Genomic DNA, 15,225 nt, shown 5'->3' with positions numbered 1-15,225 from the left:
AAGATCTGGGGAGCTTGGATGCCAGTACAGGACAAAAAAGTTGAATTGTTTTGTTACCACTGACCCGGAACACCCTTTCACGTTGGAGTTAGTGACCTTGCGTGCAGACTAGCCCTTTCCTAAGGCACAGGTGAGGAAACGCCTTATTTTAACTAGGCTTGTGCCTTGTTCGTTAACCCCAGTATCTGGAATCTGTGAGGCCTCTTATGAAGGAAGCAGACTTCCAGCGGATGACGGCTCTGGCCCAAGATTTTGCTGTCAACCTTGGACCCAGACTGCAGTGGTATTTGAAGTTGAAATCCTGGTGGGCTACAAATTATGTAAGTGTGCAGACGTGCCATTTTTCTTAGTGGAATTTTTTGTATGAATATCATCTGTTCCACGAACCAGCTGAGCTTCCTGGCTCCTGGTGAGTATGGGGTGGGGGGAGATGTTTGGTGGATGAAACGAGGGAGGGGAGCTGAGGTTCTGAGGAACAGCTAATGCAGAGGAGAAGGCATTAAAGGAGACTGGACAGAACCAGTGGGTGGGCAGCCACCGGAGTGTAGAGTGCTGGAGTGGGGCCAGGCACATCCCCGGTTGATTTGGTCCCATGCTGGTCACGTGGGTGTGTTGAATTTGTAAACATTTTCACACATACACCTAGATCCTTAGATGCACACTGTGCTGCGTGTATGTGTACTTTAACACAAAGGGACAAAACTGTGCTCCTTGGGTCCTGAAGGCTGGGGTGTGGTTAGGATGAGATTGCTGGCCCTGTGCGGTGGATTGGGAAGTCATGCTGGGGAGGGAGGACAACACTGTGGACCCTGCGTGGCTCTGGAAGGAAACTGAACCGGGTTGAGCCAGTGGCTGTCTCGGGGAGACTTGGGAATCAAGCAGGAGGAGCCATCTGCGGGGCAGTTTTGGGTGGTATTGATTGTGAAGAAATGCTGGCAAGCCACGTATGTATCACTTGTTTACCGTTTGGTCATTTTATTTTATTTTTTTAAAGCCATCTGTAAAATGAAGGTGATCTGCCTTCTGGCTGTCCAGACTTGAATACAGCCACTTCCCCTTTCCCGCTGCTCTGCATCCCATCCAGTGAGGGCTGTCTTGCCGCAAGTGCTGTGGGACTTGTGGGACAGAGCGTGCGCCCTCCCCCGCCCCCTTCCCACCCCACCCCAGCCCGGGGCCCAGGGCAGCCTGAGTCCCTCCTACTCAGCCTGTCGGCTGTTCTCTCCTATTTGCACCTGACAGGTGAGTGACTGGTGGGAGGAGTACATCTACCTCCGAGGCCGGGGCCCGCTGATGGTGAACAGCAACTACTACGCGATGGTGAGTCCCCAGGCCCACGCGGGTCTGCCGGAGCGCCCTGCGAGCTGCCGAGGGGTGCTCTGGGCTTCCGCTGTCCAAAGGCTTCACGCCCCAGCAGGGAGCCCACACCTGCTTTTGATACTGGAGATCCCCCTGGACGTGGTTTGTATTTGCAGAGTAGCTCACGGGCACCCACCGAGCACTGCAGAGAACTTGGCAGGAGTGCTCCCGTGGCCGGTGGGCTTCCTCCTTGTTTTCATAACTGAGCCCGGGTAATGATGAAGGCTCACATCCCTGCCCAGCACCCCTTGGCAGCCTCCCGGGAATGTGGGTCACCTGAGAGTTCATTTAGGACCTTTGTGCCCTGAGGTGCCAGCAGCCCCACCTTGAGTGTCATCTCACGTCTCTTGTCTTTCGAGACACAGGTGGTCTGGGAGAGCACATGCCATTATTCTGTTAGAAGCACCTCATTTGGGGTCTAATAACTGGCGTTAAGTGACTAAGGGGTCTTTCTTTCCCTTTCTTTCTGCTTTTTGCTTCCTTTTTTTTCTGTCGTCATGTCTATTTTGTTGTTTGCTTTTTCTGTTTGTCTCCTTTGGAATTTTTTCTTTTCTTTTCTGTTTCTAATGATCTCAAACTTAGAGAGAAATCATTGGCGTGGCCCAGAGAACTTTTTGAGAGCGAGCCAGCCACCTGGTGCCCTTTGGTTCCCGAAGACTTTGGTGTCTGTTTCCTACAGACAGAGGCACTTTCCCACATCATCGGGGCTGCCCTGCACGTAGGACCTCTCAGAGTATGGTTGAGATGAGTGTCCCTTGGACTCGAAAAACGTAGACTTTTAGAAATGTGTCGCCAAATTCCGGAAGTTGCGAGCACTGCTCTATATAAAAGGTTATTTTAACCTTTGGTTACTTCTCATTAAGAAAATTTCCTCATTATCTAATCGCTCCCTTTATTTCTGCTTTTCTTTTTGTGCGCTGTATGAGGCTATTTGGGATGAAGTACTGTTGTCTTTTTTTAAAACTTGAATTATATTTATTTACAATCTAACTTTTTAGAAGAATTCTTTTGTAACAACCATGTATGAGTCTTTGCAAAATAATAAAACTATTGAAAATTTTTTAAAAGAAGAATTTTTTTTTAAATGGAGATACTGTGGAGTTGAAATCCCGACCATGTGCATGTTAAGCACGTGCTCTACCACTGAGCTATATACCCTCCCCCTACAAGTTAATTTAAAAAGATACTGTTATCTTTCACAGCCCAAGAGTTACCTGGGGGCTTATATCCTTATAAAAAACGTGAACAAAAATAAAACTGACCAAGGGTGGAAAATGAGAACAGTTTATTTTCCAGCAGAGCAGGTGTCCTGAACACACCCATGGGCACGCTCTAATTGTGTGCTGACGGTAGCTTGTTCTTTCCTGTGAACATCTCCCTGCTGTCCTGTGTTTTCCCGCGTCAGGATCTGCTGTACGTCTTACCCACGCACATCCAGGCGGCGAGAGCGGGCAACGGTATCCACGCCATCCTGCTTTACAGACGCAAACTGGACCGGGAGGAAATCAAACCAGTAAGCAAACCAACTGCTTCTTAAAAATTTCTTTTAAAACAGCTTTATTGAGGGATAATGGATGCGCTGCACACGTTTGAGGTGTACAGTCTAAGTTCTGACATACCGATTTGTGTCTGTATTTGTGAAGCCATCACCACAATGGAGATCGTGGACCATCCCCAAAGTTCTCTTTTTTTATTTTTTAAAATTAAGAAAAATTTTTACGTTACTTTTTTTAATTGTTACTTTTTTAACGGAGGTAGTGGGGTTTGAACCCAGGACCTTGTGCATGCTAAGCACACACTCTACCCCTGAGCTATCCACTCCCCGCTCCAGGAATTCTCTTGTGTGACTTTGTGTCCCCTTCCACCCTCACCATTGCCCACCAGGGAGACCCTGATCTGTTCTGTCACTCCAGATTCATTTGCATTTTCCAGAGCTTGGAAATGGAATCTTAGCAGCATGCACTCTTTTTTTTTTTTGGTCTAGCCTCTTTCACTCACCATGACTATTTTGCTATTTATTTCTCCTTTGTATCCTAAATGGATATACATCTGATGTACCTTAGTTCCATAATTTGTTCTTCAAAGAAACACTCATTTGCTTATGAAGGAAATAACGTAGTTGTTGAACTACTCACAGGAAGGCATTTTTTAATTTTTAAAATTAAAAATTAACTTAAAAGAAGTTTTTTTTGCAGGGGAAGTGACTCGGCTTACTTATTTATTTTATTGATGGAGGCACTGGGGATTGAACCCAGGACCTTGTGCATGCTAAGCACGCACTCTACTGCTGAGCTATACCCTCTCCCCTCAAGGAAGTTTTTTCTTAACTACCCTTTTGGTTTAAGAGTCATTTATGACTTACTGGGGTGTGTTTTTTAAGGGTAAGATGCAGGACACTGTGCCCTGGTCTGGTTCAGCAAACCCCAGTGAAGCATAGTGTCCGCGGGAACCACGGTTCTTCATAGAGTTTGGAAACAATGCAGTCAAACGTGGCTGGGTGCACAGAAAACAAACCCAGCTTTGAAATGTGTGAATGTAATTCGCTCCTTAAATTTTCGTTTGAAACATATTTCTATTGCAGATTTTCCTTCTGGGGTCTACAATTCCGCTCTGCTCTGCCCAGTGGGAGCGGATGTTCAATACATCCCGGATCCCAGGAGAGGAAACAGGTGCGTGGATTCCTCAGGGCTCCTTCGGGAACTGGCATTTGTGATCCTCGCGCTCAGTGTGAGGAGATGCGGGCTGGCCTCCCCTGAGATTTCGGAGGTTTGAGGCTCGTGAGCCTTCCTCATGTTCCTTGCCTTCCTTAGGCCGGGATGGCTAACTTGCCTGCAGACCTCTGTTTCTCTTGGTTAAAGGCTGTTTGGCAGTTGAGTGTCTTTCTCCAGGTCGGGTTAGGAATGTTCCTGCGTCTTCATCTGGGTCCCTCAGGGGCGTTTAGCTCTGGTTTATTTGAACACATGCTGGATTGTACTCAGGGAAACCAGATTTGTGGTCCAGCAGCCTGACCTGGGACACCTGCCCCCTCGTCCCTGCACCCTAGTGTAGGGTGGCCACGTAATCGGTCCAGGTGTGGACACCCTCAGGAATGAGAGGGAGAGTCAACGGCTTCACCTGGGCCCATCCCAGGCCGGCCAGGGCTCAGGCTTAGGGAGGGTCCAGTCAGTTGCTCAAGGTGGCACGTCCCTGAGCGGCTCAGCGTGCGGGCCTGTCTGACTGCCGAGCTGTCGGCCCTGGTACCGGGCTGAGTCCCCTGAGGACTGTCGGGAAGTGGGGGCAGTGACTCGGGGAGGGGAATCGGTGCCGTCGAGAGGCTGGGGCTGGTTTTCTCGCCTCCTCTAACTTGGTGCCTCTGGATTCTGTGTCCACCCCGACCCGGCGCAGACACCATCCAGCACATGCGGGACAGCAAGCACATCGTCGTGTTCCACAGAGGGCGCTACTTCAAGGTCTGGCTCTACCACGACGGCAGGCTTTTGAAGCCCCGAGAAATTGAGCAGCAGATGCAGAGGATTTTGGACGACCCATCCGAGCCCCAGGCTGGGGAGGAGAAGCTGGCGGCCCTCACCGCGGGAGAGAGGTGTGCGCCCCTCCGTGACGTCCTTGTGTCTGGGGGTGCTGCCGGGGGCTCACGGTTCTCTCCTCACCGGGGTCCTGTTTGCCACCTGCAGTGGTGGCCGGGCTTTGTCCCTGGGGAGCAGGTCCCGCCGCCCCTCGGGTCTCCTTGGTGTCTCTGGGTGACAGGATCCCAGGCGCACAACGGAGGGAAGGAGGTAGGCTTTTTCACGGGGCTGCAGTGTATTTGATTGAGGAAACAGACAAGGTTTTTTTTTTTATTGTTTTATTAAAAAAAATAGGGAAACTCTTAGGGGTGAGGGTATATCTCAGTGGTAGAGCATGTGCTTAGCATGCGTGAAGTCCTGAGTTCCATCTCAACACCTCCATTTAAAAAAATTAAATAAATAAAGAGGCCTAATTACCTCTCCCACTAGAAAAAGGAAAAAAAATTAAAATAGTGAAACTCTTAAATCCATATGGAAATTTGCTGTAAGTCCATTGATTAAATCCTGCTCACACAGGGCATTTAGACGTGAACACAGTGTCTAGACCACGAAGCAGAGATGAAATGTACCCCACCCCAGCTTGCAGCGGCCCCACCTCATTTTATCCCGGGCATATAACTGCTCACGTCATCCAGACTCTAGCAGCAAATGAATGGGAAGGGGAAACAGACGTGATTACCCCAAGGCCTCTGTGTTGGGGTGACTTCCTGCCTCGTCTGAAGCTCCAGGACCTGGCCTGCACAGCCTGCGCTCTGATGCACTTGGGGCTGGACGAGTCTTTGTTTTGGGTGGGGGAGGGGCCCTGTGCACCGCAGGGTGATGAGCGGTGTCTCTGGCCGCTCCCACTGGAGTGTGACAAGGGAATCTGTCTTCAGTTTGGCCCAGGGTCTCTGGGGCCCTGGTTGAGGACCCCTGAGGTCAGCAGCATGGCTGCTGTCGTAAGTGAGGCGGTGAGTGAGCGGTCTGCAGAGAAGAGGAGAATGCCTGGGCCAGGGCACGCAGAGGGCGGCCGTGAGCCAGGTGGACCCGGGGGTGGCGGATGCCGGGGGGCAGTTGCTGGAAGCTGTGGAGTGGGCCAGGGCTGGACCCGACTGCCCGTGTGCCCGATGGCATTTCGACTTGATTCTGTGACACAGTGCTGTTAAAGGACCACTTAGGCTGGGGTGACCTGAGGAGTCTTACGAGCTTATTCTGGTCTGGGGCCTCCTGGAGGCAGGAGTCCTCCTTGCTTGAGGACCGGAAATGGGCAGGGTGAGCTGGAGGGGAGGCTCGGACCAGAGTATCTGGCCATCACTTGGGGGCATGGATGCAGCTGGAACAGAGGTGGAGAGTGTCCTGGGGACTGAGCCCCGGGTCCCGAGTGCTGATGGAGTGTCATCTGTCCCACTCAGCTCCCACATCTCACCTGCCTGAGTGCCGAGTGCACGCCAGCCGTCCTTGTCACCATTGTCCCCAGGAACCCAGGAAACGTCGGGCCGAGGGGGCCCGTTGTGTTGTTGGGCCTTCTGCCACCACAAGTGGTGTCGGCCGAGCCCTTGCAGGGAGAAGAGGGCGGGAGACAGGCCAGATGACCCTGATCTGGAGGGTGGGCAGCAGTCCGAGCGTGGGGCCCAGGAGCAATCTGGGGAAGCCACTCGGGGGCGACTCTCAAGAAGTGGGTGTCACGTCAGCCCCGCATGTCCCATGTGGGGCAGGACAGAAAAGAATCCCTTGAATTTGGCTCCCGAGGGTGCCCCTCATGGCGAGGATGTCATGTAGTCATTTGTAGTGTGGGCGTGTGGACTCGGGGTCGGCTGTCCTGGGTTTGGATCCCTCCCTGCCGCAGAGCTCCTGTCCGGCCTCAGTGTCCTCACCCGAAAGACGAGAACAGTGGCGCTGAGATTTGTGAGCTCATCCTGGCACGAGGGATGTGCTCTTGTCGCTCGCTGTGACCTTCACTGCCAGAGCTTACGTAGGGTGGTCCTGTGGAGGGGCTCTGGGAGCCGGGGCGGGAGGGTTGGGGGAGGCGCTGCCTGCGGGTCTGCTACCTGGACAGCCGAGCACGGGCCCGGCAGCATTCTTGTTCATGTGGCATCTGTGGACCGAAGTTCTGGGCCGTGTCTGTGATGCCCTGGGTCAGGTACCAGGAGGAGGTGAGGCCCCAGCCCGCAGAGCAGGGCAGGCAGGCGGACGGACATCTACAAAAGGAGAAAGTCACAAACATGTAGTTTTCCTTCAGCTCCTAAAAACATTGTCATTTCAAACATCCCATGTATGGAGATGTCACCAAACTGCGACAGGTTTAATTGTGTTTAATCCTCCCTGCAGAGTACCCTGGGCCAGGTGTCGCCAAGCCTATTTTGGACAGGGCAAAAATAAGCAGTCCCTTGACGCCGTGGAGAAAGCAGCGTTCTTCGTGACGTTGGACGAAACCGAACAAGGATACAGGAAGGAAGACGTGGAGACGTCGATGGACAGCTACGCCAAGTCTCTGCTGCACGGCAGGTGTTTCGACAGGTAGTCACTTACCTTCTGGAAGACAGTGGTCTGCCTGTGAACGTGGGGGAAATGTTGCACGTGGCTGATACCCAGTCTCAAGTATCTAGGCTTGTAAGGAATAAGACTAGCGTGAAAATGTAACTTGTGATTCTCTTCTTACCACCCAAACTGTCACACACACACACACACGCACACGCCTCCCACAGCACATTTGAGATTCTCCCCTTCTATGTGCATGACCACCTCCGTTCAGAGATGCTAGGGAGGCATGGCTGCTGGTTACCTGGAACCAGGGGAGAGAAGGTGGTGCACAGGGCCTGACCTGGATGTCAGTTCTGATCACGTGACTGCAGTGAGGCTGTTCCACCTCCTGGAGCCACCTTTTCCTTGCGTGTGAAGTGAGGTCCTCCCTGGCAAGGACTGGCTGAGGTGGGGGCGGGGGTGTGTGGCATGGACAGCCAGTATCCGCAGGTTCTGCACCTGCGGATTCAGCCAACTGCGCATTGTGGACTGTGTGTAAGAGCCGCGATTGGTTGTGGAACCTGCAGGCACGGAGGGCCGTCTGAGGCATGAGCATCCTCAGAGTTTGGTATTAGCAGCAGGTTCTGGAACCCACCCGCTGAGATACTGGGGGACGACCATGCAGCCACCCCCTCACCCCCCACCCCCGGTCTCCCCGCGGTTGCCTTGTGCATCCTTTTTTGTTACAACGATACACTGTTCTCCTTCTGGTCTCCTGTACCTAAACACATACTTCTGTGTCGGGAACAGAGGAGAAGTGAATGACTCAGAGCCCCATGTGCACTTTTACTGTGCCCTGCTGAGAGTTGTGAACGTCTGTGAGCCATTTGAGGGGAGGGTGCAGAGTCAGTGGGCCCTACCAGAAGAAAACACACATCATTGGGTTTAGTTCTCTCTTTGTGAACGTTTAAGTTCCGTAGGTGTCTCCGTTTCCCATAGGTGGTTTGATAAGTCGTTCACGTTTGTCGTCTTCAAAAACGGGAAGATGGGCATGAACGCAGAGCACTCTTGGGCCGACGCCCCCATCGCCGGCCACCTTTGGGAGGTGAGTTTTTTGCAGGTTGAACTTGAGTGAAAACTGCTGTTGGAAAGCCAAACCCCAGACAATTTAGTTTCGTGGTGTGTCCAGACAGAAAGCAGTTTTAGCGGGTGTCAGTGCTGCATAGAAAGTTCAGTCAGTCACCCGAGGTATTCCTGTCTTCATCCCCCGTGGCTGAGGTTCCTTAAATGGAAACACATCGAATGTCATGTCCTGAGCAGAAATAACGAGATGGCCTTGGCTTTAACGCCAAGACTCCAGGCCGGAACTGAAGCTCGGGTACTATGAGACATCACCCCTTCTTGGCTCTAGACTTTCCTGTCTGCCAAATAAAAGCAAGTGTATTAAAATCTTTGTTTATAAAAATGCAACATGCCTTTTACCATATCTCTTAATTTTTAGAATTACTAAGCTTTTGAGAAACTACCAAATCTCTATCATCCTCTCCCTCCACCTGTATTTTAAAAGCACAGTGCAGACTGGTCCTGCCACCTTTTAAAATGTTTTAAGATTCATTTCTCTTTGAGCTGTTTGAACTGTGTCACATTTGGCATGAACAGCTGAATGAAGGTTTTATTTTCTTAACTCACCCGTGAGGTTCTTGTTGAAGGAAACTGCTGAACTCAAGGCGTATCAACAGTGGACATGACAGACAGAGAAAGACATATTATGTGATATCACTTGTATGTGGAATCTTAAAAAAAATGACACAAAGGAACTTATTTACAAAACAGAAACAGACTCACAGACATAGAAAACAAACTTACGGTTACCAAAAGGGAAAGGGGGGGTTATAAATTAGGAATATGGGATTAACAGATGCAAACTACTATACATAAAATAAGCTACAAGGATTTACTGTACAGCACAGGGAACTATATTCAATATCTTGCAATAACCTGTAATCTGAAAAAAATGTATAACTGAGTCATTTTGCTATATACCTGAAACTGACACAATATACTGCACACAAAAAACCCCTAAAAACCCAAAACAAAACAGTGGACTTGACCCAGAAATTGTGTCATCCTGTGTTCATGAGACTTGAGGTAACTTTGTTTAAAGCAACACCGCCCTTGAGAGTCACACGGAACACATAGTATTTTTGTAGTCTTTGTTTTGCTGCTGCTCTAATAAATGGAGGGGAACAAAATGCCCCCCCCATCCCTGCCCACAAGGGAGACACATCCCTGTGACGGCAGGCTGGTCGCCTCACCGTCCTGCACAGGGTGTGGAGCCCAGGGCGTGTCCCTGAGATCACATCTTGTGGTGAACTTGTGAGGAGACCCACAGGGGCGTTTCTGTCACCCCGCTCCACTTCTCTTGACCTCTGTACCTCTGGTTAGGGTCTTGGCAAAATTTAACCTGCCGTTCCTTCAACCAAGGGAGGTTTTTTAGTAATATGGGGGTAAAGGGTAAAAAAGAAAAAAAATTTACTCCAGTCTGTAAGACAGCGGTGTGGTCCTGAGACATCACTACATGATGAAAAGGTACCAAAAAGGCTCTTCACTTAGCGCCGTCTTTGCTGGTGCCGACAAAGGCCCCAGCGGAGCCTTTCAGCTGAAAATCCAGCAAAGATCAAACCCCTTCGGCACCGCTGGACGCAGCAACAGGACACTTTGAACGTCTCTGCGGAGCATAGTGGTCCAGGCCTGTTACACCCTGTTCCAAGGACTCTCCCAGTAATGAGTGCATATGAGCTGTTCTTTGGAGAAAGACTGAATCATAGGCAGTCCGGACTCCAGAGGGTAAAGTTACGCAGTAGTGAAATCTGTGGGATATTGACAAGGTCAGGCGTGTTTTCCTCAGTACTGTGGGGACGATAAGGGTAAAAGGGTTTTAGTCTAGTGTTAGACCAGGGTGACCAGCTGTAAGTGGTCTATTAACTGCCCAGTTGACGGAATGGCCGATGACTGCAGGGGTGGGACAGGAGCCCAGATGCTCCCCCACATGGATGGGAACTGACCCAGTCTTGTCATAGAGGCCCATGCAAGGGCTGGTTAAGGGGCCAGTATGGGGACACCAGGCTAGTTAAAAACAAATCTGGTCCAGGTTGAATCCTGTTGGCTTTCAGTGCACTTCTGATTAATTGTATTGGACTCTGGGGGATCTGATGCAGAGCAGACACAAATCAGCTGGCATCTTCACTTGCTCGGGTCTGCAGGATGCTGAACACACATGCACGTGGGCCCCTCCACACTCCCCTGTCCTGGAGCCCCTGCCTCCTCACCATCTGACAATATCACCATCTGACCTTGGATTTCTTTTTTCCTGCCTTCTCTCACTGGCATGTAACCTCCCTGAGTGCAGGGATTCCTTTTTAAAAATCTGTTTATTGGTGGAAAGCTCAATTTACAGCATTATTTACAGTAGCTAAAAAGTGGAAAAAATACACATGTCCATCTAGTGATGAACAGAAAAACAGAATGTAGTCTAATCATACAAAGGCATAGTATTCAGCCCTAAAAAGGAGTGAAGTACCAATAACAGCACAACGCAGATGAACCTTGAAAACATTAGCCGGACACACAAGACCATGCACTGTATGATTCCATGTCTATGAATGGCCAGAACAGGCAAACTGACAGAGACAGAAAGGAGATCAGTAGTTACCAGGGGCTGGGGCAAGACAGGGGTGGGGAGTGTGTTTTGAAGGTGATGAAAATGTCCTGGAATTAGAGAGTGGTGATGGTTAAACAACACCTTGTAAATACACAAAAAACACTGATTACATTTTTAAGAGGGTGAATTTTATGGTATGTGAATTTCACCTCAAAGTAACAAGCAAATTTTTAATTTTTTTAGAGGTAGGATTTTTTTTTAAATTTTTATTTTACTTTTTGTTGGAGGGGATTAGGTTTATTTATTTATTTTTAGAGGGGGTACTGGAGATTAAACCCAGGACCTCGTGCATGCTAAGCACGCGCTCTACCACTTGAGCTATACCCTCCTCGCAGTGTGCAGCGTTTACGTGAACATGGGTTTTCATTTCTTCTGAGTACATTCCCTGGAGCAGAATCGCTAGGCCACGTGGCCACATGTAACCTTTTGTAGAAAGGCAGAAATTCTTGTCTGTTTTGTTCGCTGTCCTGTCACTGGTGCTCAGAAGCATTGCTGGCCCATAGGAGGTGCTCAGTCAATACTGTTGAATAAATTGGCTTAGGCTCACCTGCCAGCAAAGAGAGGACTTCCGCACCTGTGCCCAGGTCCTGGCTCACCTGAGTGTGAACTCGGACACACTCTTCCCCTCCCCGAGGCCATTTCCTATGAGTGGGAATAATAGTTAGCACCTCGTCTGCTGGATGTAATACCCCCTGGCTAGTGCCCAGAGGGCACGAGCTCGTAGGCGGGACCTGGAAGGAGGCTCCGTGCGCAGCGGACACCCTGCTTGAATCTGTGCTCCTCACCCACCTGAAAGCTGTTGAGCCCCTTCAGGTCCGTTTTTCCCTCCCCTGAGATGGTGATGAGAACTGTCCCGTTAGGTGGCTGTGCAGAGGGTGTGAAGTGCGCAGCAGACTGCAGGCACGTACCGGACGTCAGTGTTAAGTCTTGGTGACACCCCCAGAGAGAGCACAGGATTTGTCCACTTTGGGAGGCCAGGTACGTTGTATGTGACTCTGTAAACTGCAGTGGCGTCTGGCGTGACGTGTGCATCGCTTTCTCTCTGACAGTATGTCATGGCCACTGACAGCTTCCAGCTGGGCTACACGGAGGACGGACACTGTAAAGGGGACACCAACCCGAACATTCCATACCCCACGCGGCTGCAGTGGGACATCCCGGAGGAGGTACGTCCGGGTTACCTTGGGTGGGCAGTGAGTTGAAAGGCTCACAGTCGAATTGTCCGGCTGCCCTTCCCGAGTGCTCCGCGAGCTCCTCGGAAGGCTGCGGAGACGGAGCTTCATCCTCCTGGGGAGCTCCTCCTGGAGTCGCGGGGCCACTGGTTTCTGTTGCTTAGAAGCCCCGATAAATATTTCTTCTTCCATGTAAAGCTTTTGGCTAAGATTGTCAGTGAGAGTCCCAGCTCACACTTAGCTAGACATCCCAGCGAAAAAAGTGAGACGCAAGAGCCTTTCCTTTGGAGCCGAAACACTCTGAATCACTGATCTGTCGCCTTCGTCCCTCTGAAGTGTTCCCCAATGCGGGTCACTGGGAGCCTTTTCAGGGCGGGATTTTAGGGCTGGAAATACCAATCTTAGCTTATCTAATCCAAGCAGGAACTCCTGGGACCTGAGAGGTCATTTTCGATGTAGAAAATATCAGATCTAGTGCAGCAGTCTCACCCGCCTGTGTTTTTTGCATCCACCCTGCGTGCCTGGGGCTGGTGTGTGTCCCTCAGAGAGGTGTAACCTTGTGCTGAAGTGTGTGGCTTAGGGTCCTTGTAGCTGACCAAGTCACCTACCACTTGTTAAAAATAATTTAATGGCTTTTATTTCTTAGAGCAGTTCTGGGTTCACAGCAGCACTGAGTGGAAGGGGCAGGGGCTTCCCGTGTCCTCCCTGCTCCCACACACACACAGCCTCTCCCACTGCCAGCGTCCCCCACCAGTTGGTGCATTTGTTACCATCGACGGAGCTCACTGACAGGTCATCGTCACCAAGGCCCGTGGTCCACAGGAGGGTCCACTCCTGGGGTTGTGCGCTCTGTGCTGCGGACAAACGTCTGAGGACGTCACAGCGTCCCGCGGCGCGCTCCGTGTGCCGGGGGCGCCATCCCGGCCACCTCTGATCTCACCGGCTGCGTCCTGCTGCCGCTCCCTGCCGTCGCGGAGCTGGGCCCGTGCGGAACGCAGGCGTCTCGGGCTGGCTTCTTTCACCTAGAGATGTGCGTGTGAGATCGCTGCGTGGCTGGGGTCTCGCTTCCCCTGTGTGCTTGTACCGCGGTCCGTGTCCTTTTTAACGCTGGTCCCTTGACGGGCAGCACGTCAGGACAGTGAATCTCACAAAACAAAACCCATGACTGTTTGAAATAGCCTTGGGGGCCCATGGGAGACCAGGAAGCCCCAGTCTCCTCCATGCGTCCCTCCTGGTCCCGTTCCGCCCTCTTCAAGGGAGTGGGGACCTGGGGGAGGGGAGACACGTAGCTCACTTACTGCGGCTCTTAGATTCGAAAGATCAGGGAAAAAAAAAACCAAGAAGAGAGCGTGATGTGTGTATATCTGAGCAACAACCCTGTTGGCCGCGCAGGAAACCAGCTGCCATTTTCTTCAGAGTATGTGTCAGAACTTTCCCTTCCGTTCAGTAAACCTTCTCTCCTCTTTCTCAAGTGTCAAGAGGTTATAGAGATGTCCCTGAACACTGCAAACCTCCTGGCCAACGACGTGGATTTCCATTCTTTTCCGTTCACCACCTTTGGTAAAGGGCTGATCAAGAAGTGCCGGACCAGCCCGGACGGCTTCGTGCAGCTCGCCCTGCAGCTGGCCCACTACAAGGTGAGGCCGCCAGCCGGGGCTTCCGTCCTGAGCACCGTGGGGTCTCTCCGCGCGGGCCCGAGGCTGTTCGCCCGACAGGTAGGGAAGGCCGGAGGCCGTCCCGGGAGTGGACACCGCCTCTTCGTACCCCCGTGTGCGGTGCTCCTGCCACAGCCGGGAGGGGCCGCGCGTCCGGCAGAACCCCTCGGGCAGCAGCCGTTTCCTCTGTTACGCAGGATGGGGAGTGTGGGGGGTGGACACCAAGTGAGATCTGTCTGCTCTACGCAGGGGAATTAAACCTTTAAGCTACCGATCCTGGGGTTTGGTAACACGGAAATACTTAGGGCACATGACTGGGTGTCTCTGACCTTGTACACCCTCTCCCATAAAATGGGACATGCCTGCCCCCTGGGAGGTGCTCTGCGACGCAGAGGGTCCCTGGATGTGCAAAAGCCTGGGATATTTCCACCACCTCTCTGTGGGCAAATTTTAGCTTGCACTCGATGGCCCCATTGGAGGCACAGCCCAGGCCTCTAGGAGGACCTTAGTGGGACTTGTTTTTTCATTGGTTGGAACGTTCCACCCTAAGAGGGCACCCCTGCTTCCAGGGGCAGCAGAAGTCCTGTGGCATTGGCTCAAGACACGCCCTGTTTTTAACGGAGAACTTCTATTTTAAACCTTGAGTGCTGTGCACAGACATAACGTGCAGTCCCTGGGTAACAGTTCTGCCTTTTTTTGAGTTTTGCTTCGGATCCGACTGTGGTCTGAGTGCTTTGCACATATCACTCTCGCAGTCCCCTCATCAGGGAGGCACTGTTATTGGCCCATTTTACAAATGAGAAAACCGAGGCCCAGAGCAGCAAGGTGACCCGCCAAGGTGACACTAGTGTAGGTGGCAGGGATGGATGGATCCAGGTGGCGGCACCGGAGTCTGTACCTGCGGGTTCGACCCCTCTGTAACTCAAGCAGGGAAAATAAACAGATGCATAACAGTAAAAGGGACAGCGTTAGTATCAGATAAGCAACAACTGATGGGTCAAAACTGTACTTAAAATCGACTGTGATGCAGTTCTCCATAAAGATGATCACAATCATGATGCTTTCTTTTCCCAAGTCACACAGTCCCTGAGATGCATGAACCAGAAGCAGTTAGACAGAAGCAGGGTCACTGCAGGAGACGTGGACTTTGGCAGATCAAGCAGCTAAAAGCTCTAACAAGACTGAGATGCTGGATCTTAGAATTCATTATCTTCATCTTTAAAGTTGATAAGCAAACTGCACATAAATATAAGAGTTGTAAAAGGTGGTGAAACTTCAGATCAGGGAAGATTTTAATAAGAGAACACCAGGTTGCATAG

The 15,225-nt window shown here is 51.3% G+C and overlaps 1 protein-coding gene, 1 long non-coding RNA gene and 1 other non-coding gene across 3 annotated transcripts in view; 1 reads left to right on the top strand and 2 right to left on the bottom strand.

The window, feature by feature from the left end:
* Positions 1 to 15,225, top strand: part of CPT1A (carnitine palmitoyltransferase 1A) — a 49,042-nt gene that overhangs the window by 22,514 nt on the left and 11,303 nt on the right. The window contains exons 6-14 of the mRNA XM_072970482.1: positions 183 to 320; positions 1,240 to 1,317; positions 2,762 to 2,869; positions 3,938 to 4,025; positions 4,741 to 4,936; positions 7,227 to 7,415; positions 8,358 to 8,463; positions 12,129 to 12,245; positions 13,724 to 13,888. Coding sequence (XP_072826583.1) covers positions 183 to 320; positions 1,240 to 1,317; positions 2,762 to 2,869; positions 3,938 to 4,025; positions 4,741 to 4,936; positions 7,227 to 7,415; positions 8,358 to 8,463; positions 12,129 to 12,245; positions 13,724 to 13,888 — 1,185 coding nt within the window. The remainder of the gene's footprint in view (positions 1 to 182; positions 321 to 1,239; positions 1,318 to 2,761; positions 2,870 to 3,937; positions 4,026 to 4,740; positions 4,937 to 7,226; positions 7,416 to 8,357; positions 8,464 to 12,128; positions 12,246 to 13,723; positions 13,889 to 15,225) is intronic.
* On the bottom strand, positions 5,454 to 5,579 carry LOC116285533 (small nucleolar RNA SNORA20). The gene has a single exon (XR_004195246.1). It is a non-coding gene; the product is annotated as a small nucleolar RNA SNORA20 (small nucleolar RNA).
* On the bottom strand, positions 8,192 to 9,143 carry LOC140698846 (uncharacterized). The gene is made up of 2 exons (XR_012076842.1): positions 9,048 to 9,143; positions 8,192 to 8,779 (listed from the first exon to the last, which is right to left on the bottom strand). It is a non-coding gene; the product is annotated as an uncharacterized lncRNA (long non-coding RNA).

Source organism: Vicugna pacos, chromosome 10, assembly GCF_048564905.1.
Source record: "Vicugna pacos chromosome 10, VicPac4, whole genome shotgun sequence".
Classification (NCBI taxonomy): domain Eukaryota; kingdom Metazoa; phylum Chordata; class Mammalia; order Artiodactyla; family Camelidae; genus Vicugna; species Vicugna pacos.
The sequence above is the reverse complement of the archived record's forward strand: the minus strand, read 5'-3'. Positions and strand labels throughout refer to the sequence as shown.